General features: G+C 57.0%; 3 protein-coding genes across 14 annotated transcripts in view; 2 read left to right on the top strand and 1 right to left on the bottom strand.

The window, feature by feature from the left end:
* Nucleotides 1–7,654, top strand: part of CC2D1A (coiled-coil and C2 domain containing 1A) — a 31,774-nt gene extending 24,120 nt beyond the window's left edge. For 3 of the 4 annotated variants that reach the window (XM_090061702.1, XM_090061700.1, XM_090061701.1), the window contains exons 22-30: nucleotides 2,803–2,902; nucleotides 3,284–3,374; nucleotides 3,796–3,927; nucleotides 4,737–4,792; nucleotides 5,119–5,185; nucleotides 5,534–5,660; nucleotides 5,759–5,835; nucleotides 5,935–5,982; nucleotides 6,266–7,654. In XM_090061702.1, the coding sequence (XP_089917828.1) occupies nucleotides 2,803–2,902; nucleotides 3,284–3,374; nucleotides 3,796–3,927; nucleotides 4,737–4,792; nucleotides 5,119–5,185; nucleotides 5,534–5,660; nucleotides 5,759–5,835; nucleotides 5,935–5,982; nucleotides 6,266–6,286 (719 nt within the window). In that variant the 3' untranslated portion in view covers nucleotides 6,287–7,654. The remainder of the gene's footprint in view (nucleotides 1–2,802; nucleotides 2,903–3,283; nucleotides 3,375–3,795; nucleotides 3,928–4,736; nucleotides 4,793–5,118; nucleotides 5,186–5,533; nucleotides 5,661–5,758; nucleotides 5,836–5,934; nucleotides 5,983–6,265) is intronic. The other variant, XM_090061703.1, reaches the window with a different exon arrangement.
* Nucleotides 7,655–11,240: 3,586 nt separating this feature from the next.
* Nucleotides 11,241–20,775, top strand: DCAF15 (DDB1 and CUL4 associated factor 15). The gene is made up of 13 exons (XM_090059384.1): nucleotides 11,241–11,410; nucleotides 12,393–12,490; nucleotides 12,638–12,773; nucleotides 13,215–13,321; nucleotides 14,318–14,457; nucleotides 14,709–14,879; nucleotides 15,861–16,475; nucleotides 17,952–18,043; nucleotides 18,969–19,097; nucleotides 19,179–19,264; nucleotides 19,429–19,533; nucleotides 19,807–19,922; nucleotides 20,104–20,775. Exons 1-13 carry the CDS (start codon nucleotides 11,258–11,260, stop codon nucleotides 20,157–20,159), a joined length of 2,004 nt encoding a protein of 667 aa, XP_089915510.1. The 5' UTR covers nucleotides 11,241–11,257; the 3' UTR covers nucleotides 20,160–20,775.
* Nucleotides 20,776–21,149: 374 nt separating this feature from the next.
* Nucleotides 21,150–23,769, bottom strand: part of RFX1 (regulatory factor X1) — a 31,655-nt gene continuing 29,035 nt past the window's right edge. For all 9 annotated transcript variants that reach the window (XM_090059383.1, XM_090059378.1, XM_090059376.1 and 6 more), the window contains one exon: nucleotides 21,150–23,549. In XM_090059383.1, the coding sequence (XP_089915509.1) occupies nucleotides 23,383–23,549 (167 nt within the window). In that variant the 3' untranslated portion in view covers nucleotides 21,150–23,382. The remainder of the gene's footprint in view (nucleotides 23,550–23,769) is intronic.

Below are 23,769 nucleotides of genomic sequence, written 5' to 3'. Positions count from 1 at the left end.
GGGGGTAAAAAGCACCCTGTTCAAATTTGCTGATGACACTAAGATGTGGGCACATTGGAAGGATGCAACAGGCTACAATCAGACCTAGACAGGTTACAAGGGTGGGCGGACGAGAATAGGATGGGTTTCAACACAGACAAGTGCAAGGTGATGCACCTTGGGAGGAACAACCGGCACCATACCTACAGGTTAGGGAACTCCCCTCTTGTCAGCACGGAGGTGGAAAGGGATCTGGGGGTCATCATTGACTCCAAGATGAACATGGGCCGGCAGTGTGGAGAGGCAGTAAGGAAGGCCAACTGCACCTTGGCATGCATCCACAGATGCATCTCGAGCAGGTCCAAGGAGGTGATCCTCCCCCTCTGTGGCACTGGTCAGGCCGTAGCTGGAGTATTACATCCAGTTCTGGGCGCCACACTTGAAGAGCGATGTCGACAGCATGGAGAGGGTCCAGAGAAGGGCCACTCGTATGATCAGGGGACGACAGGGCAGGCCCTATGAGGAGAGACTGCGGGACCTGAACCTGTTCAGCCTCCAAAAGAGAAGGCTGAGGGGGGATCTTGTGGCCTGTTATAAACTAGTCAGGGGGGATCACCAGGCATTGGGGAAGTCACTGTTTCCCCGAGCACTGCCAGGAGTGACCAGGAATAATGGTCACAAGCTGGAAGAGGGTAGGTTTAGGTTAGATATCAGGAGGCGCTACTTCACAGTCAGGGCGGCTAGGGTCTGGAACCAGCTTCCAAGAGAAGTGGTGCTGGCCTCTACCCTGGGGGTCTTTAAGAGGAGGTTAGATGAACATCTTGCTGGGGTCATTTGACCCTAGTATTCTTTCCTGCCATGGCAGGGGGTCGGACTAGATGATCTGCTCAGGTCCCTTCTGACCCTAGAAACTATGAAACTGACGGGCCTATAGTTGCCCGGGTCCTCCCTCTTCCCCTTTTTGAAGATGGGGACCACATTAGCTATCTTCCAGTCATCTGGCACCTGGCCCGAGCACCACGAGCGCTCGTAGAGGCGTGCCAAGGGCCCTGCAATAACCCCAGCTAGCTCCCTCAACACCCTGGGGTGGAGAGCATCTGGACCCGCTGACTTGAACACGTCCAGCCCTTCCAGAAGCTCTCTAACCTGGTCCTCCCCAACCTGAGGTCTGGAGGCATTCCCCTCGAGTCCATCTGGCATCCCAGCAGGGAAGTCCCGGTCCCTGCCCAAGAAAACGGACATGAAGAATTGGTTAAAGAGTTCCGCTTTCTCCTCTGGCGCAACCACCAGATTGCCCAGCGTACCTTGGAGGGGCCCCATGTTACCCGGTGCCTTCATCCTCCCTATGTATTTGAAAAAGGACTTTTTATTATCCTTGATCTTGGATGCTAGTCTTAGCTGTATGTCTGCCTTAGCTTTCCTGACAGCCCCCCTACAGGCCCGAGCAGAGGAGGTATACTCCTCTTTGGAGATAGCACCCCGCTTCCACTGGGTGTACGCCGCCTTTTTGGCAAGCAGGCATTCCCAGATGCCCTTCGTGAGCCAGGGGGGCTTCCGGGCACTCTTGCTCCCCTTGCTTCTTGTTGGGATGGACTCCCCCTGGGCCTTGAGTATCGTTTCCTTAAGGAACGACCACTTGCCCTGGACACTGAGTTCCCCTGTTCTCAAGGACCCCAGTGCCTCCCCCACTAGTCTCCTCAACTTGTTGAAGTTGGCCCTCCTAAAGTCTAGGGCTACCGTCTTGCTGCAGGCCCTTGACACCCTGCGCTGGATGGTGAATTCCAGCAAGTGATGATCGCTATCGCCCAGGTGATCAAAAACCTGGAGGCCCCTTACCAGGTCATCGCCTGTGGCCAGGACCAGGTCCAACAGGGCATTTCCTCTGGTGGGACTGTGCACCTCCTGAATTAAGTGGAGGTCCTGTATCTCAGCTAGGAACCTCCTGGAACGGTCTGTCCTGGCTGACTGTTCCTCCCAGCAGATGTCTGGGTAATTAAAATCATCCATGACAACTACATCCCTTGCCCTAAGTGCCTCTGCAAGTTGACCCGAAAATTCCCGATCCAGCTCCTCACCTTGGTTGGGGGGACTGTAGTAGACCCTCACCGTCAAATCACTCTCCCCACGGTCCCCTTGAATCTTAACCCAGAGCACTTCAGCCTGCCCTTCCTCTGATCCCATTTTGCTGACAGAGGATGTGTAGTGCTCCTTGACATAGAGTGCCACATCCCCACCTTTCCTTCCTTCTCTGTCTTGCCTGTAAAGCCTATAGCCCCTAATGCTAACTGCCCAGTCATGGGACGAATCCCATCATGTTTCTGTTAGCTCCATGATATCTGGGTTTGAACTAGCTATTCTGAGGGCAGGTTCCTCCTGTTTATTCCCCGTACTGCGAGCATTGGTATATAGACATTTAAGGCCTTGCAAGACTGTGTGTGCCACCCCCTGTTTAGGGAGACTGTCTGGACCCCCGTTTCTTACCTTAGCACTCCTTGCCTTTGTCACCTGTCCTGCTCGGATGGCGTCTCCTCATCTTCCAGCGGCCCCCTCCCCCAGCGAGGCTACTTTAAAGCTCGTCGCACGAGATCAGGATGCCGAAGTTCCATTCCCTGTTCTGCTGCAGACCCTGTGACAACTCCCCAGGCTGCCTCTCTCTTATGCGTGGGAGGAAGGGGCATTGGGGCTTGACATCAAATGCCACAAAGTTCTAGGGGCATTATTTATCACTATGCAAAGCTGCCTCAGCTCTGGCTCTGCTGCCACGGGTTCTGAGCCTGGTGCATGACACCAGTGCAGTGACATGCCATCTCTTTCACCTGGCAGAGTTCAAGGAGCAGTTCAAGCTGTGCATTAACCGGGGCCACCGAGGGCTCAAGAGGATCCTGCAGACCAAAGGCATCAAGTTCGAGGTTCTCCACAAAGGGTGAGTGAGGGATGGGTGGCAGAATAGGCACCAGTGCCACCATGGAACCTTCCTGCAGCCTCACAAAGAGCAGGGCTGACTGGGCATCATGGGTGCTGTGGTGCCAAGAGAGATTTGGCAGGTTGGCAGCATGTGGCTGTCGCTGTTCCCAGCCACCTCACTGTGCTAGATCCATAGTGCTCATCTCCTGTGGTCTAGAAGAGACTTGGGGCTCTCCCCTTCTGCTGAGGGGGGGATGTGTGGGATGGGGGTGGGGACCTTTTGTCAGTCTGATGCTGCTTGTTGGGTCGAAAGGGGTGCAGGCAGCAGGGAGGGGCACAGAGACAGAGGTAGATGGGGTGCTGTGGCTGAACACTGTCACATGCCCATCCTTCCCCTCAGTGGGCTGTTCAAGACAGACCGTATTGTGGGCACTGCACAACTCAAGCTGGAGGCGCTGGAGACAACCTGTGAGGTCCGGGAGATCATTGAGGTGAGAATGCACCAGTGTCTGACTGTCCCCAGCCCATGCCAGCTGTGGCTACAACAGGCACAGGAATCCTTACCAGCTGCTCCCCCCCATCTCTGCTCAGTTCTGGGCTTACCCTGGTTCTGAAAATAGCATCAGTGGAAATGGGCCAGGAGTCAGTTGCTCTGGGGTGGGGCAGAATTCTGGTCCCCTTGAATGTGGTGTTTCACTGCCTGCCTACCTACCTATATGAGGTTCTAACAATCCTCTGGGGGCCTTGCAGGGAGGAGGTTCCCTGGTTGAGGAGCCAGAGGCCTGGGCCAGAAAGGCAGAGCATTGGGCTGACTCAGCTATGTTCACGGGTGGGTGGGAGGGCGGCTCCTGCTTGGCTCTCATCCAGGTTCCAGTCCTGGATGAATGCGGTTCCTTCCCTGACTGTGCCCAGCTCCTGGATAGCCGGCGGCCCACAGGTGGGAAGTTGGAAGTGATTGTGCGCCTGAGGGAGCCTCTGAGCTCCCAGCAGCTGGAGACAAAGACGGAGAAGTGGCTGGTCATCGACCCACTGACTGTGCCATCGGTATGTGGGTACTGTTCTGCCAGGGCTGGGGGACCTGGGCTCTGCTCCTCCCAGAGTCCAGATGGGCTGGGGAAGGGGTGAGGCCCTGCCTGCTGGTCAGGTCTGGCTTGCCCATAGCCCAGGCCTGAGTCCTGGGGCTCACTGGGAGGGTGGGTTTCACAGCATAGAGCAGGGGCTTGATGGAGAAAAAGCCCAGGCCAGAGCTGTCCTGAGCTACAATGAGTCCCCAGGGTTCCCCCTGCCCCCTTGGGGAGGGCTTCCCCCTGAGAAATCCAAGTCCCTGCTCCATATCATAGATTTCGTAGACATTAGGGCTGGAAGGGACCTCGGGAAATCATCGAGTCCAGCCCCCTGCTCAAAGGGCAGAAAGTCAGCTGGGGTCATAGGATCCCAGCAAGATAAGCATCCCGTTTACTCTTGAAGGTGTTCAATGTGGGTGCTTGAACCACCTCCGATGGCAGGCTGTTCCAGACCTTGGGGGCTCAAACAGTAAAAAAAATTCTTTCTTATGTCCAGCCTGAAATGGTCTTGAAGTAGTTTATGACCGTTGGACCACATCATCCCTTGGGGCATTCTGTTGAACAAACATTCCCCCCAGATACTGGTGGTCACCCCTGATAAACTTATAGGTGGCCATCAGATCACCCCTGAGCCTGTGCTTTTCCCGGCTAAAGAGCCCCATATCCAGCTCTCCCTGCCTCAGTTTCTCCATCTGAAGAGTGAAAATGACCCTGTCCCCCATTTCCTAACATGCGTTGTCAGCGGGTGAAGGTTGCAGCAACTCTAATGGCACCTGCCTCCTCCTGCAGGTCACCATCCCTAGAGCCAAACCTGCTGCAGCTCCAGCAAGGGACATGCGCAGCAGGTAGGTGTGGCTCCTGCTGCTGAGGCTGGGTTTGCCGGGAAGTGTGTGTGGGGGGGTGGAAATCTGTGTTGGGAGTAAGGTGCTTTGCTTTGTTTGTTCTGGTCCCTGTCACTCATGTACTGTGGTATTTAGCCAGCTGCCCCGCCTCCTGCGCCTCAGTTTCCCTTGCCATGGAGGACCAGCATCCAGCCCCCCAGCTCTGGGGTGAGCGGTGCTGGTTCAAAGACCTCTAGGGGAGCCAGAGCATGGTGACATCCTGGGGCTCTCTAACCCGTAGTCACTTGCCCCTCTCCTGGCATTAATGGGAGCTCGGGTCTCTCCCTCAGCAGAGCTGCCCCTGCCCTGCCCAGCCTCAACATTCTGGCCTTCGAAAGGGACAGGCTGGAGAAGAAGGTGAGCATGATGCTGCATCCCACCCTGCGGGGCCTCGGGCAGGGCTGGGCCAGGGGAGCTGTGCCAAGAGGGGGCCAGCACCAGAGCTGGGTGAAAAGAACCCAGGCATCTAACTCACTGCCTACCTTTCCTATTGCGGGTGAGCAGGCTGCCAACACCATGGCTCTGGGCTTGGCAGCTGGAGGGGGTGGCTGCTGGTTGGCTCTAAGTTTTGGCCCTGTTGGGCTGGGGGGCTTTGAGCTGAAGGGGCAGAGTGGGGCAGGGGCTCTGGGCACTGTCAGCAGAGGGGTGGGGGCAGCTCCCCCAGCAAGACCATGTAGCCAAGAGCCCGTCTGCCCTTGCCAACAGATGCTGGCCTATAAGCAGGCACACCAGACAGTGCCCAGTGAGCTGATGGAACAGCACCGGGAGCTTGCTCAGCGCAGCCAGTGGCTGCGAGCCCAGTTCGCACAGGGGGGGGCTGTCTTCCGCAAAGGTAAAAGCCCGGGCTTGTAATGTAGTCTGTCCTCCGTGGGCTGGTGGGGAGTACCCTGGGACCAGCTGAACTGATGCCTCCCTCTTCACCCCACCCAGAGTACATGACACAGCTGGAGCAGTACCTGTACCTGTACACAGAGGCAGCACGGCGGCTTGGCACAGAGGGCAACAGGGTAAGGAGGCTGCTCACCTGATGGGGCTGGGGTAAGAGCCCCATGGAGGAGAGTGGAGGCTCTTGCTGGCTGATGCCTGATGCTGGCTGTGTTCAACAGGATGCCGCCAAGGAGGCACTGTACAAGAGGAACCTTGTGGAGAGTGAGGTGAGGAGGGTGTGGTGAGGGCCTGGGATCCTAGACTCCCCCTAGAGTAGGCATGGCTGGTTGCGACTGTTCCCCCCTGCCTCCACTTAGCTAGGATCCCCGCTAGGAAAACAGGGAAGCTTCTGTCCTCCCCCCTCAGCTGACACTGCCCATCAGGCATGACCTATGGGATTGGGAGATGCTTTATAGACCCAGCCAGGGCCTTCTGAGCCCTTGGACCCCTCAGGGTGGAGGAGATCTTGCGCCCCCATTTCTCAGCCCCATGCTTGTCTTTATCTTCCAGCTGCAGAAGCTCCGCAGGTGAAGCCCTGGGTGTCTACAGGCCTGGGACAAAATGGCCCATCCCCTCCATGCACACACTCCATTCTCCCCTGCTCCAGTGCCCCTGCCTGCTGGGGAGAGGCAGGCAGACACTGGTTGGACGAGGGTGTCTCTTTCTGGAGCAGGGGGCAGAGTTAAGGGGAGTGGTGGACAGAGCAGGGCTGGAGACTGACCCTCCATCCCTCCCCGTTGTGCTGGACGCTGGCTTTGGGAGGGGGCTGTCCCCCACCTCTCTTTAAGGTGGTGGGGGTGGGAATAAAGCTCCTGCCTTCTTCCCCTCCTCCTCTTCCTGAGGTGCAGCTGCAAGCCCTGCTGGGGGCAGAGGGAACTCAGACAGCCTGCATGACAATCACAGCATCCATTGGCCCTCTGAGGCTGGACGGCTCTCAGGGCATGGGCGCTTTTCCCAATGCGCTAAGGCCATGCCCTGAGCTCTGACCTTGGGGGTGAGGGTGAGAGGGGAAACCCAGTTTGGTTCAGCCACAGAAGGGCTTTGCCGCCCTCTTGCCCTACTCCCGAGGGCTGACACAGGCCTGGGGGGAATAGGGAGCATGGCAGGGTGCTGGGCATGAGAGCTTGGGGTGTCCCCCCCTAATTCTCCAGTTACGACAATCAAAGGAGCCAGGGTGGGAGATTGCCATCCTGCCTCGGGCTCCCCCAGCCGGTGGGAATAGCCTCATAGAACCTGGCACTTTTGGAACCAGCTGACACTAAAGACATCATCCCCCCCTACCTCCCCAAACAGCCAAGCATTACCCTTCTTGCACAGTGCTTCCCTGTGCATCGCACTTTGCTGCTTCACCCCAGGCCCTTGGCTTGTCTGGTGTGGCAGGTGCTACCAGGTGGGGGTGGGGGAGATGGAAACAGGTCCATGGCTGCCACAGCATCCTCTGAGAGCGGTGCTGGGCCATTTTTTCTTGTTCTCAAGATTCCTCCAGAAGGGCCTATTTGCTGGGGGGGCGGGGGGGGGGGGTGATACTGACAGTGGCCACATCCCTTGCCCCCTGAACCACAGGGTCCAGGCCCAGCTTCCTAGATGTAGGCATATGCATGCAGGCATCAGGTATGCCTAGAGAGCAACAGCTGGTGATGAAGCAGCCATGGAAATGGGTTGATCTCCGCACATGGAAGTAGTGGAGGGTGGGAGGGAGTACAGAAGGGGGCAGCAGCAGTGCTACTGCCAACTCTCCAGACCTTCCTGACACTCGACCTTTCTGGGGCAATGGTGCCCAGCCTGCATGCACTGTAAGTGCCTGTCCCAAGGGCTTCAGCCCTGGGCCTGAAAGTGAGAGGGCGGCACTAGCCGCAGCAGATTTATTTTGTGAGAGATGCAAATCGATTAAAGTTTTTAAGGTAAAAAAAAAAAAGGCTTTCTTTTTCCTTGATAAGCCCCATGCCTGGCCTGGAGCCAAGGCGTCGAACTGTCTGCAACTACTGCTGTATTTTTCCCCACCCCTGCCTCTTGCTGTCTCCTGCATGAGGTGCATGCTGGGCTGTGCCCTGGTGGGAGCAGGCAGGACCTGCTGAAGTGCAGCCCCTGGGCAAGCAAGATGTGACAGAGCGCGTGATTCCTGGATGTTCCCCAGACACTTGGATTTCATCCCCTTGTGGGGCCCAGGGCTACCCCTAGTCTGAGAGAACCAGCCACTGCAGGAGCAAGAGCTGCACCTGTTCAACCCTTCCCCCTCTATCCCTAGGGACCCTGCTCCCTCCCAGCCATAAAATGCAGCCACTGGGGTGGTGTGGGGCAGTATGGCTCTGCACCAGAACAGGCGAGGAAGGCTGCCAAGGGATGGATATGAGTACCTTCTGTTGGGACCCTCTTACCCACAAGTCCCCAGGGACCTCTCATTGAGGTGCTTAGATTCATAGATTGTAAGGTTGGAAGGGACCTCAGAAGATCATTGAGTCCAGCCCTCTGCACCACGCAGGAAAGACAACTGGAGTCGGGTGACCCCAGCAAGGTGTCCATCCAGTCTCCTCTTGAAGATTTCCAGGGTAGGTGATTGCATCACCTCTGGAGGGAGCTTATTCTACAGTCTAGATGCCCTAGTTGTGAAGTAGTTTTCCCTAATGTTTAGCCTAAAACTGTCTTCCAGGAGTTTGTGACCATTTGTCTTAGTTTTCCCCAAGGGTGCCCTGGTGAAATCACCAGGCCCTTGATGTACACCTCTGCTGTAGTGGTAAGCTGCTACCTATTACCTCTAGATCTTTTTCATTCATAGCGCTGGCCCTGTCTGAGGCTGCTGAGCAAGCGGCTATAACAGAAGCCTGAGGAGCTGCCTGGCACATGGAGCTTGCCATGGCAGCTTAGCCTCAGGGTACTGCATGATGCTGGAGCTGGTGCCCAGCTCTGGGCAGCATGATGCTGGTGGGCTCAGGTTTCCTGCAGCATCCAGCACCTCCAGCTGCTTTGGGTGGATGAAATCCTCTTCTCAGCTGTGGCAGCCAGCTGGGCTGCAGACTTATGGAGGGAGGGCACTAACACCTTGAGTATGGGTAGCAAGATGTCCCAGCCCCCCACACCAGAATCATCCTCTGAGGCTTGGAAGCTGACTTTTATGGCCTGTTTATAGCTGGCACAGTGCCATGACAACTACACATGCATTTTTCTGGTTTTCCTTTCTCCAGCCTGACCCTTTGCCAGAACATGAGAATGGGGCCAGGCAGAGGGGGAAGGGAGCTGTGCTGGCTTGGACTCACCACATCCCCCTGGGGAGCTGGGGGGAGGGAGCAGGTTTGTGAGCCAGGTGGGGCTCTGGGGGATAGTGTAGGTCCCCACCCAGTGCTCCCCTGCTATATCCTGGCAAGCAGGCTTCAGCTTTGTTGAACTGAGATCATGTACCAACAGTTGAGATTCCTGTTTATACCAGCTAGGACAAACTTGGCACTAAAAATCTCTTATGGTACAAGGAACAAGGTTCTCATCTTGTCTCTGGGGGGAAAAAATTGGCCTGATGAGGACAGTAAGGACCCTCTGGTTCTGTCTCAGGCTCAGTCTAGACCCATCTGGCAATTTGTGCTACCTTCCTGGCTCTAGCCTTGGATGATTCACATCCTCTTGGTACTCCAGACAAAGCAAGGATAACACCCCTGACCTGCCTCCCCCAGGGACACTGAAGATCAATCCATTAACGGTTCTAAAGTGCTTTTTGCTCCTCAGATGGAAAGTGCAGGAGAAGGTCGCTGCCTGATTAAAACCCTGCTATTGATTGCAGGGGGAAGCTGTCAGCTCATTTCCTGATGGATTCGACTTCCTAAATGAGTTGTTGATCGTTACTTACCAGGTCTACCAGTAGAGGTGGGGGGGAGGGGGCCGTGTGATGGGCTCGCCTGGGAGACCATTTAATGACATGCAGGGTCTCAGGGTCAGCTTTGGTGCCTTCTGTTCCAAAGTGATGTCCGCATGCAGCGGGATGACATTTTGGTGACATTTCCAGATAGCAAGACAATGTTTTCCTACGATCTCACTGACTCACAGCCATGAATGAATTTATCTCTTAGAGGAGCAGTGAAGATAACACCTGACAAAAGGTTCTTCTAAGGGAGATACTCCTATCAAACAGAAGTCACGGGTGTGAGGAAGAAAGAAGCTGGTGCATGACATTCTCCAGCCTCTGTTTTGCCACATGAGGTGGGAGAAGGTGATTAGGATGGTTCCTTCTGACATGCAAATCTACAAGGAGAGGTGGATTATTCCCCTCATGCCACACAGGTGAAATGTTTCAGTGCAGGCCAACATTTCAGCATTGGGGCTCATGTGACTTTGATGACAATGCAAAGGATAGTAGTCTTGTCACTTGCCCAGGGTTGTGCCTTCATGATCAGGAATGCTGGTTGTCTGCTAACTAGACACAGCGTTTTTGGTGTGCCACAGTTCTGGTTGGGACATAGCTGGGTCAGCTATGGACTGCTGCCATTAGGTACGATGAGGCTTGGGTGCACAGGTTGTGCTGTCACAGGCTTCCAGGATGTCTGCCGCTGCCACCGGGCTCCCTTGCTGTCACCACCGCTGGGGATCAGGCCACTCAGCTGTGAACGATGATTGCTGATGCCAGACTGGGTAGCTGTCAGCCCTCCTGGGTGCCAGGTTAGCTGGCTGTCACTGTGCCTTGGTTGCCATGGCTGCTGGTCTCCAGGCATGGTGCTGTCACTGTTCCTTAGTTACTGTGGCTGCTGGTCACTCGCATTGGGCTCTCACTGTTTCTCGGTTGCCATGCCCACCGGCCACCATGGCACTAAGCTGTCAGCCTTCCTAGCTTGCTATGTTTGCTGGTCTACAGGCCCCTGGGCTGGCACTGGGCTGTTCCTTTTCCTCAGTTGCCATGGCTGCTGGTCACCACAGCACTGGGTGGTCACTGTTCCTTGGTTGCTATGGCCGCAGGTCACTAGATCCCTGAACTGTCACACTTGTGTGGTTGTCATGGCAACTGGAAACCCTGCGGTCCTTCTGTCCCTATCTTTTCACGGGACATGCAGGCGTGAGGTTGCCGGAGCCCTATCTCTATGACGATGTTCCCTGTTGCCACGGCAACAGCCCGGCGTCTCCGTTTGCCAGGCGCTACACGGACACCCCAAGCCCGGTTCTGAGGCTACCCCCGCACCCACCCCTACCCCACAGCCAACGGCCCGGCTAGAGCCCTGCCGGTACCTCTTCTCCATGACAACCGGCCAGCCGGAGACTGACTGGCAGCGCGGCCAATCGTCACCCGAAGACGGGCAGGGCGGGATGAACAGGCGCTCGCTCATTGGCGTACGGGTCCTGCTGGGGCGGGATTTGGAGGCTGGGCCACGCCAATCGGAGAGGCGGCTTCCATCCCGAGGCCAATGCGGAGCCGCCGGCCTGCGGGGCCGACCAATGGCGGAGCGGCGGGGGCGGGCCTGAGGCGCGGGAAGGCGGTGGCGGGCCGGGCCGGGCCGGGCCGCTCCGGAAGCGGAGGGGGCCGGGGGGAAAATGGCGCCCAGCTCGAAATCGGAACGGGGCGGCGCGGGGGCCAAGCGCGGCCCGGCGGGGGCCGGCGCGGGAGCGGGGGCCGGTGGCGGCTCCTCCGCAGCGGGCAGTCGGGGCCGGCGAGACCACGTAGTGCGGCAGCTCGACCGCGTCAAGGTGGAGGAGGGGTTGCATGCGGCGGGTCTCAGTGTGGGGGAGGGGGCGTTGCGGGGGGATCCCTGAGAGGGACACCCCCCCCAGCGCTGCTTCCCGAGGGCGAGTTGTTATAGTGGGGGGGTCCCCTGAGGGGAAGGCAGGCTGTGGGGGGGGGAGTCTCTGAGGGAGAGGGGCACTGTGCGGGGGGATCTCCATGGGGGGGGAGGTGGTGGGAGAGTGATGTTTGTGAGGGAGGGGATTGGAGAACTGGAGGTTCCCCTGGGGGGGGGCACTATGGGGAGGGGGTATCTCTGGGCGGGAGGGTTTGGGGGGACCCTAAGATGGGGGTTAGAGGTTTCCATGGGGGGAGGGGCACTGGGGAGGCTCCTATGTGGGGTTCTGGGGGGGTTGGGGAGGAGGTCCAGCGGGGCATCTTGCAGGCAGGGGGAGCTTTGGTTGGGAGCAGGCTGGGGCGGGTGTTGTGTGGAGGAGGGGTCAGGAAGCTGGGGCTCCTATGCTGGGGTGGGGAGGGACTGCCATGGCACTATAAGGGGGTCAGTCATGGTAGGTTTTAAAAAATAGAAAAGGAAGGAGGGGGGTGGGCCCTGCAGGGGGGAGGGAAGTGCCTTGAAGCAGCCACCTGTGAATGGAACCCAGGAGTCCTGGCCTGGAGCTGGGACTGGCACCAGCCCCTGCCCTGAAGTGTATTTGCAAAGGGCTGCACCGGACCTGTCTGCTCAAAGACCATGGCTTCCTGGGCTTGAAGGGCTGACTTGTCATGGGCCTGGGGGTGCAACTAGTGCGTTATCAGCACCTCTGACCCTAGCACAAAGGTGCATTGCCCTTGTCTACCCCAACCCCTTCCTCCCCATGACTATAACAGCAGCCATCTGCAGGCAGCAGTCCAAGTGTTATTTTGGGCAAACCTGGGTTAGGGGATGTCTTCAGCCTGCCTCCTATTGTATGTACCCCTCCATGTCTCTGATGCCTCCCCTCTTTTCAGATCAGCGGGCAGCTCTCTCCTCGTCTCTTCCGCAAGCTGCCTCCAAGGGTCTGCGTCTCCCTGAAGAACATCGTGGATGAGGACTTCTTATGTGCAGGGTAAGGGGGGAAGTTCTGTATGGTGGCAGGGCCTGACTGCCTTCAGAATGGAGGCAGGGGAGAGATGCACTGGGGTCTTCTGCATGTAGTGAGGTGAATGCTAGCAAGTGCTCTGAGCTGAGCTGCAGGCCTGTCTTTGCCCCTCAGGCACATCTTCCTCGGCTTCTCCAAATGTGGGCGGTACGTCCTGTCTTATACCAGCAACAGTGGTGATGATGACTTCTCCTTCTACATCTACCACCTCTACTGGTGGGAGTTCAACGTTCACAGCAAACTGAAGCTGGTACGCATAGGGCTTCTTTGTTGGGAGGGATGGGACCTGGAGGAACCAAGGATGAAGAAACGAGACTACCCCCTTGCCCCTCGGCCATGACTCACAGTGATCTGGTGATGTGCTCAGGTAGGATCCTTCTAAAGGATCCCTGCCTGTACAGCTGCATGTAGCAGTTGTATGTTCTAATTAAACAAAGCCCATGACAAGATCCTCCCTAGCCAAAGGGGCAGCAGAAATGCCAGCTCTGTTGTTTGCTGTAACCAGACATTGTTCCCAGGGTACCTGATGGTGGCAAAGCCTCCTTGGAGACCCTGCCCAACAGTGTCAGCTCTATGCTCATCCAGTTGGCAGGGCTTCTGGTTTGAAATCCCTTTGCTCATCTCTGGTTTGTTTTTTTTCTCTTTCCATCCTGGGTCTCGGGCTGATGCTCTCCCTTCCTTTCTCCCACAGGTGCGCCAGGTTCGCCTCTTCCAGGATGAAGAGATCTACAGTGACCTTTATCTGACTGTGTGCGAGTGGCCCAGCGATTCCTCCAAGGTCATTGTCTTCGGTTTCAAGTGAGTTTTCATTCCAGTCAGCCTCAGTGAAGGAGTTAGGAGGTGGTATAAGTAGAGCTCGGAGCCCCAGCTTGGGTTAAAACTTGGGGTGAGGCCCATTGCAGCTGCCAGGTCCTGCCTGATGACATCTAAATAACTTGGTCTGTGCTAGACAGGGCTACAAGGGCTGGTTGTGTGGGAGCTACTGTCTTGGAGGCTGGTGTCTCTTTTTTTTTTTTTTTTTAATCTGCATTTCTAATGCAGCCTGGCCTTAGCAGGGCAAAGCTTCCTGTGATCTTCCTGTGAATGCACCAGCCTGTCAGCCAGGGGTGGGTGTACCAGATGTGAAGGGAAGAACCCTAACTCAGTTACTTCCCCAGCTGGGATGAGCTGGGCACCCTGACTGGCAAGGTAACAGCCATGAAGGACACGTATTTGCTGTGTTGGGGCTTGAGATCAGCTGCACGTGAGCTCCAGTAGGAGGGGGGCTGTGCCAAACGACTGTGTTTCTCTTGGCCTGGCTTTCTCTTCTATGCATCTCATTCCTTTTGCTGTTGCCTTCTGGACAGAGCTGCCTCCTTGTCCCTTAATGAGTGCAAACGCTATGGTCAGGATGTTGTTAACACTGACAAAGGGACCTGGCTCTTTGCTTTCTCCTTTGCCCTGTGGTAACTTTTTGGATGGAAGTAGGTTCTGATCACAGCCTGGAACCCTGCTTCAATAGGCAATTCCCAGCTATGGCACAAAATGCTAGTGCCCCAGAGGGCATGCAGCCCAAGGGAGGGTGGATTTTTTTCCAAAATCACCAGGAGAGTAACTTGACATGTCTGCAAAGCATGCCTGCTGAGGTTTGGGAGGGAGCTGGCACTTGTACCAGGCAAATAACAGTTAATTTAGCAGCAGCACCAGAAGCAACTGTACTCTTCTGGGAGAAGTCCCTATCTTCTGTCCCCCTGGAGCAGTGGCAGGTGGCTCTGGCTTTATCATGACCATGCCCCGGGCCTCTCTCACTGGTAGCACACGCTCCGCCAATGGCCTGCTCATGAATATGATGATGATGAGTGACGAGAATCATCGGGACATTTACATCAGCACGGTAGCCATGCCCCCCATCATGCACTGCCCAGGCTGCAGGGACGTGGCTCTGGCACATCCAGGTGAGTCAGCTTCCCCCCCACCCCAGCTGCAGGGAAAGCCTCACCTGCCTGTTTCCTCCCTGTCCACATGGAGGTGACATGGCTTCCATGGGGTTTGCTTCTTTTTGGTAAAGAGCAAGGTCTTGGCTCACCATGGGATGTTGGGCACAGGCTGCATATCCCCCCCTACTCACACTTTTTCCCTCCCTGAGTCCCTGATGGCTGTTTTGTGCCCCCCAGTAGCCTAGCTCTGTCCTGTCCTCTACCCACAGGTGATCCACATGCTCACTGTCTACAGCATGGCTTCATGCTGCACACCAAGTACCAGGTGGTCTATCCCTTCCCCACATTCCAGCCGGCCTTCCAGCTCAAGAAGGACCAAGTGGTATTGCTCAACACCAGCTACTCACTTGTGGCCTGTGCAGTCTCCGTGCACACCGCAGGTGAGAGCTGGGGTGAATGGTGAGGTGTTGCCCCCACTATATCAATAACCCCTTTCAGGAGATAGCCAGGACAGAAAAACAGGGTTTGAATTTCCCTGACAGCATGCACTGATTGAGCTGAGGCTATTGGCAACCCTTAACTAAGCATCAGCTGGGGGTTGCCAATAGCCTCAGCTCAATCAGTGCATGCTGTCAGGACCCTTGGGGCCAGAGCTCTTATAAATCAGCCCAGCTCCTTATAGCCTGGAAGAGGGAAAACCAGCCTGGCAGCTCCCCCAGTTCCCAGGTGGGTTCCTCAACTTTGAGCAACCCCATCCAAATAAAGGACTTCTCCTCTGCATCTGCCCACGAAGCTGCCACCAAGTGTAATTAAAACATCAGCTCTCCCACATGAAGGGAGTTGGGAGCTCTCCCAGTAAGAAGCATGTGTGCTCTAGTGTTCTCCTTTGGGAAGAGCAAGAGAGACAGACACTGGCTGTGATAGGGAGGCACATACGGAGCTTGCTCTGACCTCCAGAGGAAGAGGTGTGCTTAATCTCACCCTGATTCTGCAGACACTTTACTATATTCCCAGGTAAGAGAGGCTCCTGGGGGCAGGAGGGTGAAGTTGGCTGTGCCTTAGCAAAACCATTGCAACAATTTGATTTCAGACTGGCCTGTGCACTGCCTTCAGCTGAGCTGCCTCCAAGTTGTATTAAACAAGTCTCTTCCCCCCTGCTACTTTCTCCCTGCCATTTGCTGAAGCCTCTCCATCTTCAGCTGCTAGGGGAATACATAGGCCTGCAGACCAGGCTCTGCTGCTTGAGCACATGCCCTTCTGTTACTGTGAGGCCTCAGGTCAGGACCTGTCTGTGGATGAGGGAGAAAGTGAAAGGGCCTCATACTGGAAACAGCAGAGCTTGGTAGACCAGCTGACCTGGGGGCAGTAGTGTATAGTGTGGCCCCTTTAACCTCTTCCTCCCCCCTGCTCCTGTTTTCTAGGTGACAGCAACTTCTGCCAGATCCTGTATGATGGGAGGAATCGGCCCCCGCCCCTGCACAGAGGGGCCTGCGGGGCTGCCAATGCCACGCCATGCCCTGCTGGCATAGAGGACCGGGTTGAGAGGAACAGCTGCCCATGCCGGAGTGCTGCCACAGCTGCTCAAAGAACCTCCCTGGCAATGGAGAGCCACACCAAGCCTGCAGAGCTGTCGCCAGCTGTGGCCAGGGCCAAGGAGTTTGTGGCTGATATCTTCCGGCGAGCCAAGGAGGCCAAAGGGCCAGTGCTGGCAGAGGAGGAAGATGGGGGTGCCGGTGCTAGGTTTGAGTGCCAACCTGCCCAGGAAGCTGGGCCTTGTGGAGCCGTGCTGTTGGGCACCCCTGCTGGAGCCTCCTGGGAGGCAAAGCCAGGTGCAGGACTCGTTGGGGACTACTGCCACCTGCACCACAGCCCAGTGTTCCCACAGGGAGACAGAACTCCTGATGGGGAGTTCTCCCCTAAAGAGGGCCCCCTGCCTGGGGCAGAAATGGATAGCCAGCCAGCTGAGCCAGGCTACATGAACTACACCAAGCTGCGCTATGTCTTGGAGCCTGGGGACCTCTCGGAGCCAGAGGATGGTAAGGGGCCCCTCAGTGCTCCCCCAGCTTTGCACTGTCTGGTCGAGGGCAGGGACACCTACAGGATCAGGGACAGGTGCTGGGCTCAGCCCAGCAGTGCCAAGACCCATGAACACTCATGTCAGGTTCAGGAATGCCCTCACATCCCTGTCCAGTTCACTGCAGCTCTGGTCACCAGCTAGCTCTAGAGAGGCTGTCAGGTCTGAAGGCTCATCAGATGAGACCTGGTGTCAAAGGAGCTGTGGAAGGACATGCTCTCCCAGCCATGCCTGCACTGGGTGATGGGAAAGCTCCAGCCTCTGAGGGGTCTGACCAGGGCAGAAAGTGCTCCATGCCCCCAGCTATGAGGAGCCCAGTCCTACCCCAGCATGCTTGCTGCAGCCTCCTGGCTGTTGCTTCTCCTCCATTAGGGAGCCCCACTCCCCAGGACAGGTGCCTCTAGGAGCCCTCAGGGTATTGCCTGGTGCCACATCCTCTTCCCCTCCCTGGTAGCAGGCCTGTGTGTTACTGGACCCACAGTATGAGGCTGGGCCTGCTGTTATGGGCCCTGCCTGGCCCCTTTCTTTACTCCCCCACCTTTGGACACCTGTGGGCTGTTGTCATCTCTCTCCCACTGGCTATTCTCTTTGCAGTAGCAATCACTGTTCAGCCCTATAGCAGGGTTTTCCCTCTGCCAGTCTGGTGCTTTGGTTGGTGGCACACAGGTGTGACCGAGATGCACATTTGTAGCAGTGTAGAAAATCAGCATCCCATTGCACTAGGCACTATAATTAGCTGCCTTGGTGATTCCCAGGTGCTGCATGTTATTAGATGCATTACAGTACTACCCCATTCCGCACCCCACCCCTGGTCACGAGCAGGGACCCTGCTTCATGATCCGCTACCCCAGGGGAGCTTTGGGTCCAAGACGGACTGATGCCACAGGTGCTGTGGGCACTTGGGCAGCCGGGAGCCAAGGCAGATGGAGTGGGTGCAAATGGGAAGGGTTTTGTTGGTGTTGCGGGGGTGGGGCTGAAGCCAGAGTGTAATGTTCCCCGCCCCTTTGCTTCACAGAGGCCTCGCTCCCCAGGTCCCTGCCCTCAGGCTTCCAAGGAGCTGCATATTATTAGATGCATTATGATACTGCCCCATCCCCCTCCCCACCCAGCCACAGATGGGGACCCTGTTCCATCAGCCACTGCCCCAGGGAGGTTCAAACACTGCTGTCCTATCCTGGGATCATGGCATTTATTGTTGGGTACCTTGGCCTCTGGTTTCAGGAGCAGGAGGTGGGGTTCAGGCTCCCCCCCCCACCCCAGTTCTAGGATCATGGTGGTTATTGTAGGGTAGCTTGGCCTCTGCAGTGTCAGGGACAGGAGAAGGGTTCCAGTAGGATTCCAGGCTCCCTTGTTGCTCCTCCCTGACCATCCTTGGGGCTGGTGGGAGGAGGTCCTCACTCACTCCAGCCTTACTCCCACTCCCTGCCTTTCTTTCCAGAATATGAGGATGACAAGATCTCGCTGCCCTTTGTTGTCACTGACCTGCGGGGCCGGAACCTGAAGCCTTTGAAGGAGAGGGCCATATTCCAGGTGGGAGCTGCTGAGGGGGTGGCTGGGAGCTCTGGGCCATTCCAGACTTCCCTTTGCTACTACATGCTCTCAGTGAGGGCAATGGAGAATACTAGAGGCCCCTTCCTGACACCTCAGGCCCCCTGTATGGAGCTGGGGACATCCCCTGCCATTCCATGGGGTTATTATACCCAAGATGACTTTGAGGGCTTTTATGTGATCTGGAGCAGTACAAGAGGAGCCTAAGCCAGTTCCTCTGAACAATGCACTGCTCTGGGATATTTAGCAATTGGGCAATGTGACCAAGAGCAGCTACATACAGCAGAGAACATGCAGGCATAAGACCAAGGGGTGAGGACTCAAGCCCCTCCAGACCCTTCCTGATAGTCAAGGCAAGTTCCAGATTCCCACCCCTCTGCTATTGTGTTGAGAAGGCTTATACAGTTCAGGTTCAACTGTCTGCATCCCTGCACATGTCTCTGAGAAAACAATCTGTGGGCCAACGGGACTGGTGCGGGAAAACTGAGTCATGATTGTTCTTTCCTCTAGCCTTATGAGTACTGGGTGTAGTCCCTGGCCTGTACATCTTGGTTTCCTTGAAACTGTCCCTCACTCTCTACCTCCTCTCATGTGCTGAGCATTGTGACTGCTTCTGGGAGCAGAGCATCTGCTAGAAGAGATGTAGTGACTTTTTGCCAGGAGATCCCAGCATATCATGTTGGGCCAGAAGCCAGGAGCTCTCTGCGTTACAAGGCCTCCTCACTCACAGCCCAGGGCTTAGGCAGGTGCCCATGGGCCTTGCAGCTCCTGACCCCAGAATCCCTGCCTTGTTAGCAATGGCAGGGCCATGCATTGAAGGCTGCAGCCATCTCTGTCTGGCTCCGCAGGGGCTGAGCTGCTGAGGGGGGTGTTAAGTAGTCACTGAGGTCTCCACCCCCTGCCCCAGGGCCAGTACCTGACAGTGGAGCAGTTGACCTTGGACTTTGAGTACGTCATCAATGAGGTGATTCGCAATGATGCGGCTTGGTCCCACCAGTTCTGCTCCTTCAGTGACTATGACATTGTCATATTGGAGGTGAGTGGCGCCCACCCTACCCCGGCACCATGCTTGAGCTGACCGAAGCCCCCCTGCCTCAGCCCTCCTAGTCTCTTCCAGGTGTGCTCCGAGACAAACCAGGTGATCATCAATATTGGACTCCTGCTCCTGGCCTTCCCCTCCCCTAATGAAGAGGGTCAGCTCAGGTGAGTGGGGGCCATGGCCCCTTGGAAGCTAGGAACTAGAGGGCCATGGCCTTGTGGGCAGGGGTGGGCTTCAGTACAATTCCAAGCAGGGAAGAAGCAGTGAAGGGGAGAGCATTGTCCCTTGTATTGCACCCCCCCACCTTTTACCCATGCTTTACCCTCAGACCAAAGACCTACCACACCAGCCTGAAGGTGGCTTGGGACCTCAACACGGGCACCTTCATCACTGTCAGTGTGGGTGACCTCACTGAAGTTAAGGGGCAGACCAGGTGAGTGGTAAGACTGGGAATCATGGCTGGAGGGGCAGGAGTGCTCCCATAGAGCCGGGGAAGATTGGAGGCGCAGGGTTATGCCTGTTGGGGCTGAGCAGTTGCTCTGATTCCAGTATGGAGCTGGCTTCTCCAATTCTGAATGAATGTCAGGGTGGAATGTAGGAGTGACCTGGGGGACCAGCTGTGCTCCACCACCCCCGTCCCAGGGCTCATGGTGCTAGCACCCCCTTCCTCTTCCTTTCCTTCCCCTCCCCCTGCCCCTGCCCACAGTGGCAGTGTGTGGAGCTCCTACCGGAAGAGCTGCGTGGACATGGTGATGAAATGGCTGGTGCCAGAGAGCAGCGGACGCTATGTCAACAGGATGACAAATGAGGCGCTTCACAAAGGTACTAGCTGGCTGCAGGGCAAGGGTGGGAAGGACCAGGCCAGAGCCAAGCTTGGGGGTGTTTGAGCCTGGGCTTGAGCCTGACTGTGCTGGTTTGGAGACCTGATGTGGGACATGGGTAGGTTTTGGGGTGGGACACAGTGCTTCCACATTCCTTCATCCCCATGCTTGGCTTTCTCTAGGCTATTCACTGAAGGTGCTGGCAGACAACGAGCGCTACACGTGGATTGTCTTGTGAGCTGGAGAAGGGCAGGGTCTCGGGATGGGCCCCACTACCCTCCCTGCTCCCCTGCGGGACCCAGCTACCTCCCCGCACCCAGTGGCTCCCTCCTCTGTGCCTGTCTGACCTCTTGTCCACCCAAGCCTTGTGGGGGCGGTGGCAGGGAGGTCCTGTCTTCCTCCAGTACCTGCTGACCCTCCCAGCTCGGGGGACAATGACACACTGTGGGGGGTGGGATATGAGGCTAATGCATCTCTGTGAGAGCCCAGGCAGCTCCCACGCTGCTGCCCTGTTCCCCTTTCTGCCTGCCAGGGGCATGCCCCAGGGCCAGCTGCCATTGGGTCAAGAGGGGAAATAATGGGCTTCTGGGGCCAGAGCTAGGTCCCCAACACAGCTCCCCCAGCTCTATGCAGACCTGCTCTCCCCCCATGCTCCCAGCCAAGCCCTGGCTCCCAGTGTCCTGCTCCGGTCAGTGTTGCAGGCACTTCCTGTCCCTTCTCAGTGGAGACTGTGTTATCCTCAGAGTACAGATTACCACCCCGCCTTCACCTCTACTCCCCACCTTGCCGCCCCCTTGGATTGGTTTCTCTTCCAATGGGTTCTCAGTGCTGTAATAAATGTTCCAATTTCCGAGGCTCTGGCTGCTAGGTTTCTTTCAGCAGGGTAGGGGGCACAGAGTCAGCATTTCCCACCTGGCCCTGTCCCATTGCCAGGGGACCTGCATGTGACGGGATATAGGAAGGCTTGTGGTGTTGATTATAGATTAGCTTGGCCTCTGCAGAGGCAGGAGGGGTGGGGGTTCAAAGCCCATTATCCTATTCTTGGATGATGGTATTTATTGTAGGATACCTTAACCTCTGATTTTGGGGGCAGGAGGGGAGCTCAAGGCCCCATTCCATGGTCATGGTGTTTATTGTAGGGTAGCTCAGCCTCTGTGGTGTCAGGGGCAGGAGGAAGGTGTCTCATCCCCACATTATGGCTTCTAGCTGACAAGGAGATGGCGCCGTAGGCAAAGAACACGGCTGAATTTATTCCTCTTAAGAAAGAACTACAAAAGGTAGAAAACAGCATCTGCACTCTAGACTACACACGGGCACGCCATCCCATCACAGGCACTGTCGCGCAGACAGGGACACCTACCGAAAGCTCCAGGGAGGGGGGCTCCATAGGGAGCCTGACACAAAATAGAGACTCTATGAACAAGGGGGGGAGGGGATGGTTCTGTTGGAAACATCGATCTCACGGGTTTAAAACACTGGAAAAAAAAATTGAACGCATAAGGCCATGATGGTTGAAGAAACCCAACACTATCGAGTCGTCAAGACTGTCACCAATCGCACAACACCCGCGTGGTTTGCAGAGGGAAGGGCTTGGTACGTACAAAAAAAAAAAAAAAAAAAAAGCAGGGGGTGGAGATTGGGCACTGGACTTGTCCTCTCTGCAAACTAGAATAGCTAATGGGCAGGTCTGAGCCTGCAGCAGCTGTGGAGCAGGAGGGAGCCACAGTGGCTGGGGTCCTGGCAAAAGGTAGGGTGGTGCAGAGGACAGGAGATCAGGCTCTGCCCCCCCAGGGTGGGGTGCTGGCTGGGGAGGGCAGCAGAGGGCTAAAGACTTTGATGTTTCTGTTTCATAAGGCAGCAACTCAAAACAAAGGCAAGAGTGGGGGGAGGTGGGGTATGGGTGTCTGAGCTGCACAGGACTGGACAGGTACCACATCCCAGGAACTGGGTAGAAGGGAGCAGGGGAGGGGGTAACTGCGCTGTAGCCCTGGAGCAGCAGGCAACGTGGTTGTGAAGTGGGAGAGCTTGACACTGGTGATTACCCTGTGGCCTGAGCCACGTTCTCAACCCTGCCGGGTCCAGTTGTGTCCTGGGCAGTCCACCCATGGCGCTGGGGTTGACTGTAAAGCAAAGGGATTTGGCACCAGAAGAGGCCTGGTCCCATCCTGCCAGGAACTGAGGGGCCCGAAGGGGGTGTGGCAGTCTGTGGGGGGGCAAGGTGTTGGGAGTCACTGTTAGGGCCCCTGCATGGCTACCAGCCTCAGTGGCAGCTGGACAGGGAGAAGGGAGCAGCAGGTCCATGCCAGGAGGGTGCCAGAGAAGGGCAAAAGCAGGGGTGCCAGCAAGGGACTAGGAATGAGAAGGAGCCACAGGTGCAGGGGGAAGCAGCACAGGTGAGTTGATCTTGCTGGCATCAGCAGGTCTAGGAGATGCCTTGGAGTTTCCAGGAGTCCCTGTGCTGAGCCAGGGTCTTAGGGGCTGAAGTTCCCCCCTGGTGCCACCTTCCTACCCCATGAAGTGGGACTAGATGAGCTTGGACACCCAGCCCCCAGAAACCCCCTCCCCCACACACTACCCAGGACTAAGCAAGGAGAGTTAGACCATGAGAAAAGCGATCCTGCCAGGCTGGGTACTTCATGGGGGTCCCCTAGACCCTACTTCTTTGCTGCCTGGCCCCTCAGCTCCACCCCCTCCACGCCCCCCAATCGAGGGCACTAAGGCAGATGCAGTGTTTGGCACAAGGACAAGGCACATGGTCCCTGCTGCGTGTCCCGGGGACTCCCACTGTGGGCAGCTGGGCTTTGGCCTGCCCACATCTGGCACTGCCCTGTGTGGTGGAGCTGTGCCCAGCTGCTGCGAGGCACTAGTGCTTCCCGGGCGGCAGGGGTGGCCAAGGCACCTTGGGCCTGGGCCCAGGGCGTGGCTGTATCCACCCATGGCCTCCCATAGGCAAAGCCACTCCCCCTCCCCACAACTCCTGCACTCAACCAAGGCATCTCTGCTTGTTCCATCTTGCACAGTCACTGCGACAGACTGGTGGCAACTGGCTGGGCTGAGTGGTCACTGCAGGGACTGGGGCAGCAGGGGGGGCTGAGTGGTGCCCCCAGGGAGCCAGCAGCCCCAGCACCGACTCACCTCTGTGTGGGGTGGGGTAGGGGCTGCAATATTCTCTGGCAGCCATGGAGTCTTCTGGGAAGGGACCAAAAGAGGTTGGGGAATGAAGGGTGATGGGGGGGGCTGTGCTTTGGTGTCGAGTGGGCTTGCTGGGGAGGTGGATGGGGGGGGGCCCCCATGCTGGAGTGGGGGCCCTGGCTGCTGGGGCCTGCATCCCCCCCCACCCCCGCCACAGAGGGGAGGAAAGCGCAGCGCATACCACTCGAGATGGGGGTGAGCTGAGCTTTATCGCCGGGCAGCAGCTGGGGGGTCTGGGCCAGGGATGGGGCTGGACCCCATGTGCCCCTCTAGCTTGACGGCAGGGCTTGCACGAAGATGCCCTGGGAGTCCGTCCGTGCCAGTTTGGGAGGTGGCTCCATAGGGTCAGCGCTCAGGCTGCCCGACTCATTGGAGTTGAGGGAGATCTCCTGCGGCATCTCATCCTCGCTCTCCTCCTCCTCTTCTTCCTCCTCGTCTGCAGGGAGATGGACCTGTGAGTACCTCTACCAGGGGCCTGGCCACCTGCACACTGCCCCCATCCCCCCAGCCCCTGATCAGCCAATCCTGACCCCCTTCGGGATACCATGGCCTTGCTCCCCATCCCAATGCTGCACAGAGCAACCTTGGACCCCAGCCCCGGGACACAGCCCCCTCGACCCTGTACCATGCTCATGGTCCAGCCTGAACCCCATGCT

This window comes from Crocodylus siamensis, chromosome 8, assembly GCF_052110815.1.
Source record: "Crocodylus siamensis isolate JL-2025a chromosome 8, ASM5211081v1, whole genome shotgun sequence".
NCBI lineage: Eukaryota > Metazoa > Chordata > Crocodylia > Crocodylidae > Crocodylus > Crocodylus siamensis.
Note: the sequence above shows the minus strand (reverse complement) of the source record. Positions and strands in the feature narration are given on the sequence as shown.

Bases quoted from the DNA above. Each gene is read 5' to 3' on its own strand.
- DCAF15 (XM_090059384.1), top strand. From the start codon at position 11,258: ATGGCGCCCAGCTCGAAATCGGAACGGGGCGGCGCGGGGGCCAAGCGC. The intron at 18,044-18,968 runs GTGGGAGCTGCT...CCCCTGCCCCAG, and splicing joins AGGAGAGGGCCATATTCCAG to GGCCAGTACCTGACAGTGGA. The intron at 19,265-19,428 runs GTGAGTGGGGGC...CTTTACCCTCAG, and splicing joins AATGAAGAGGGTCAGCTCAG to ACCAAAGACCTACCACACCA.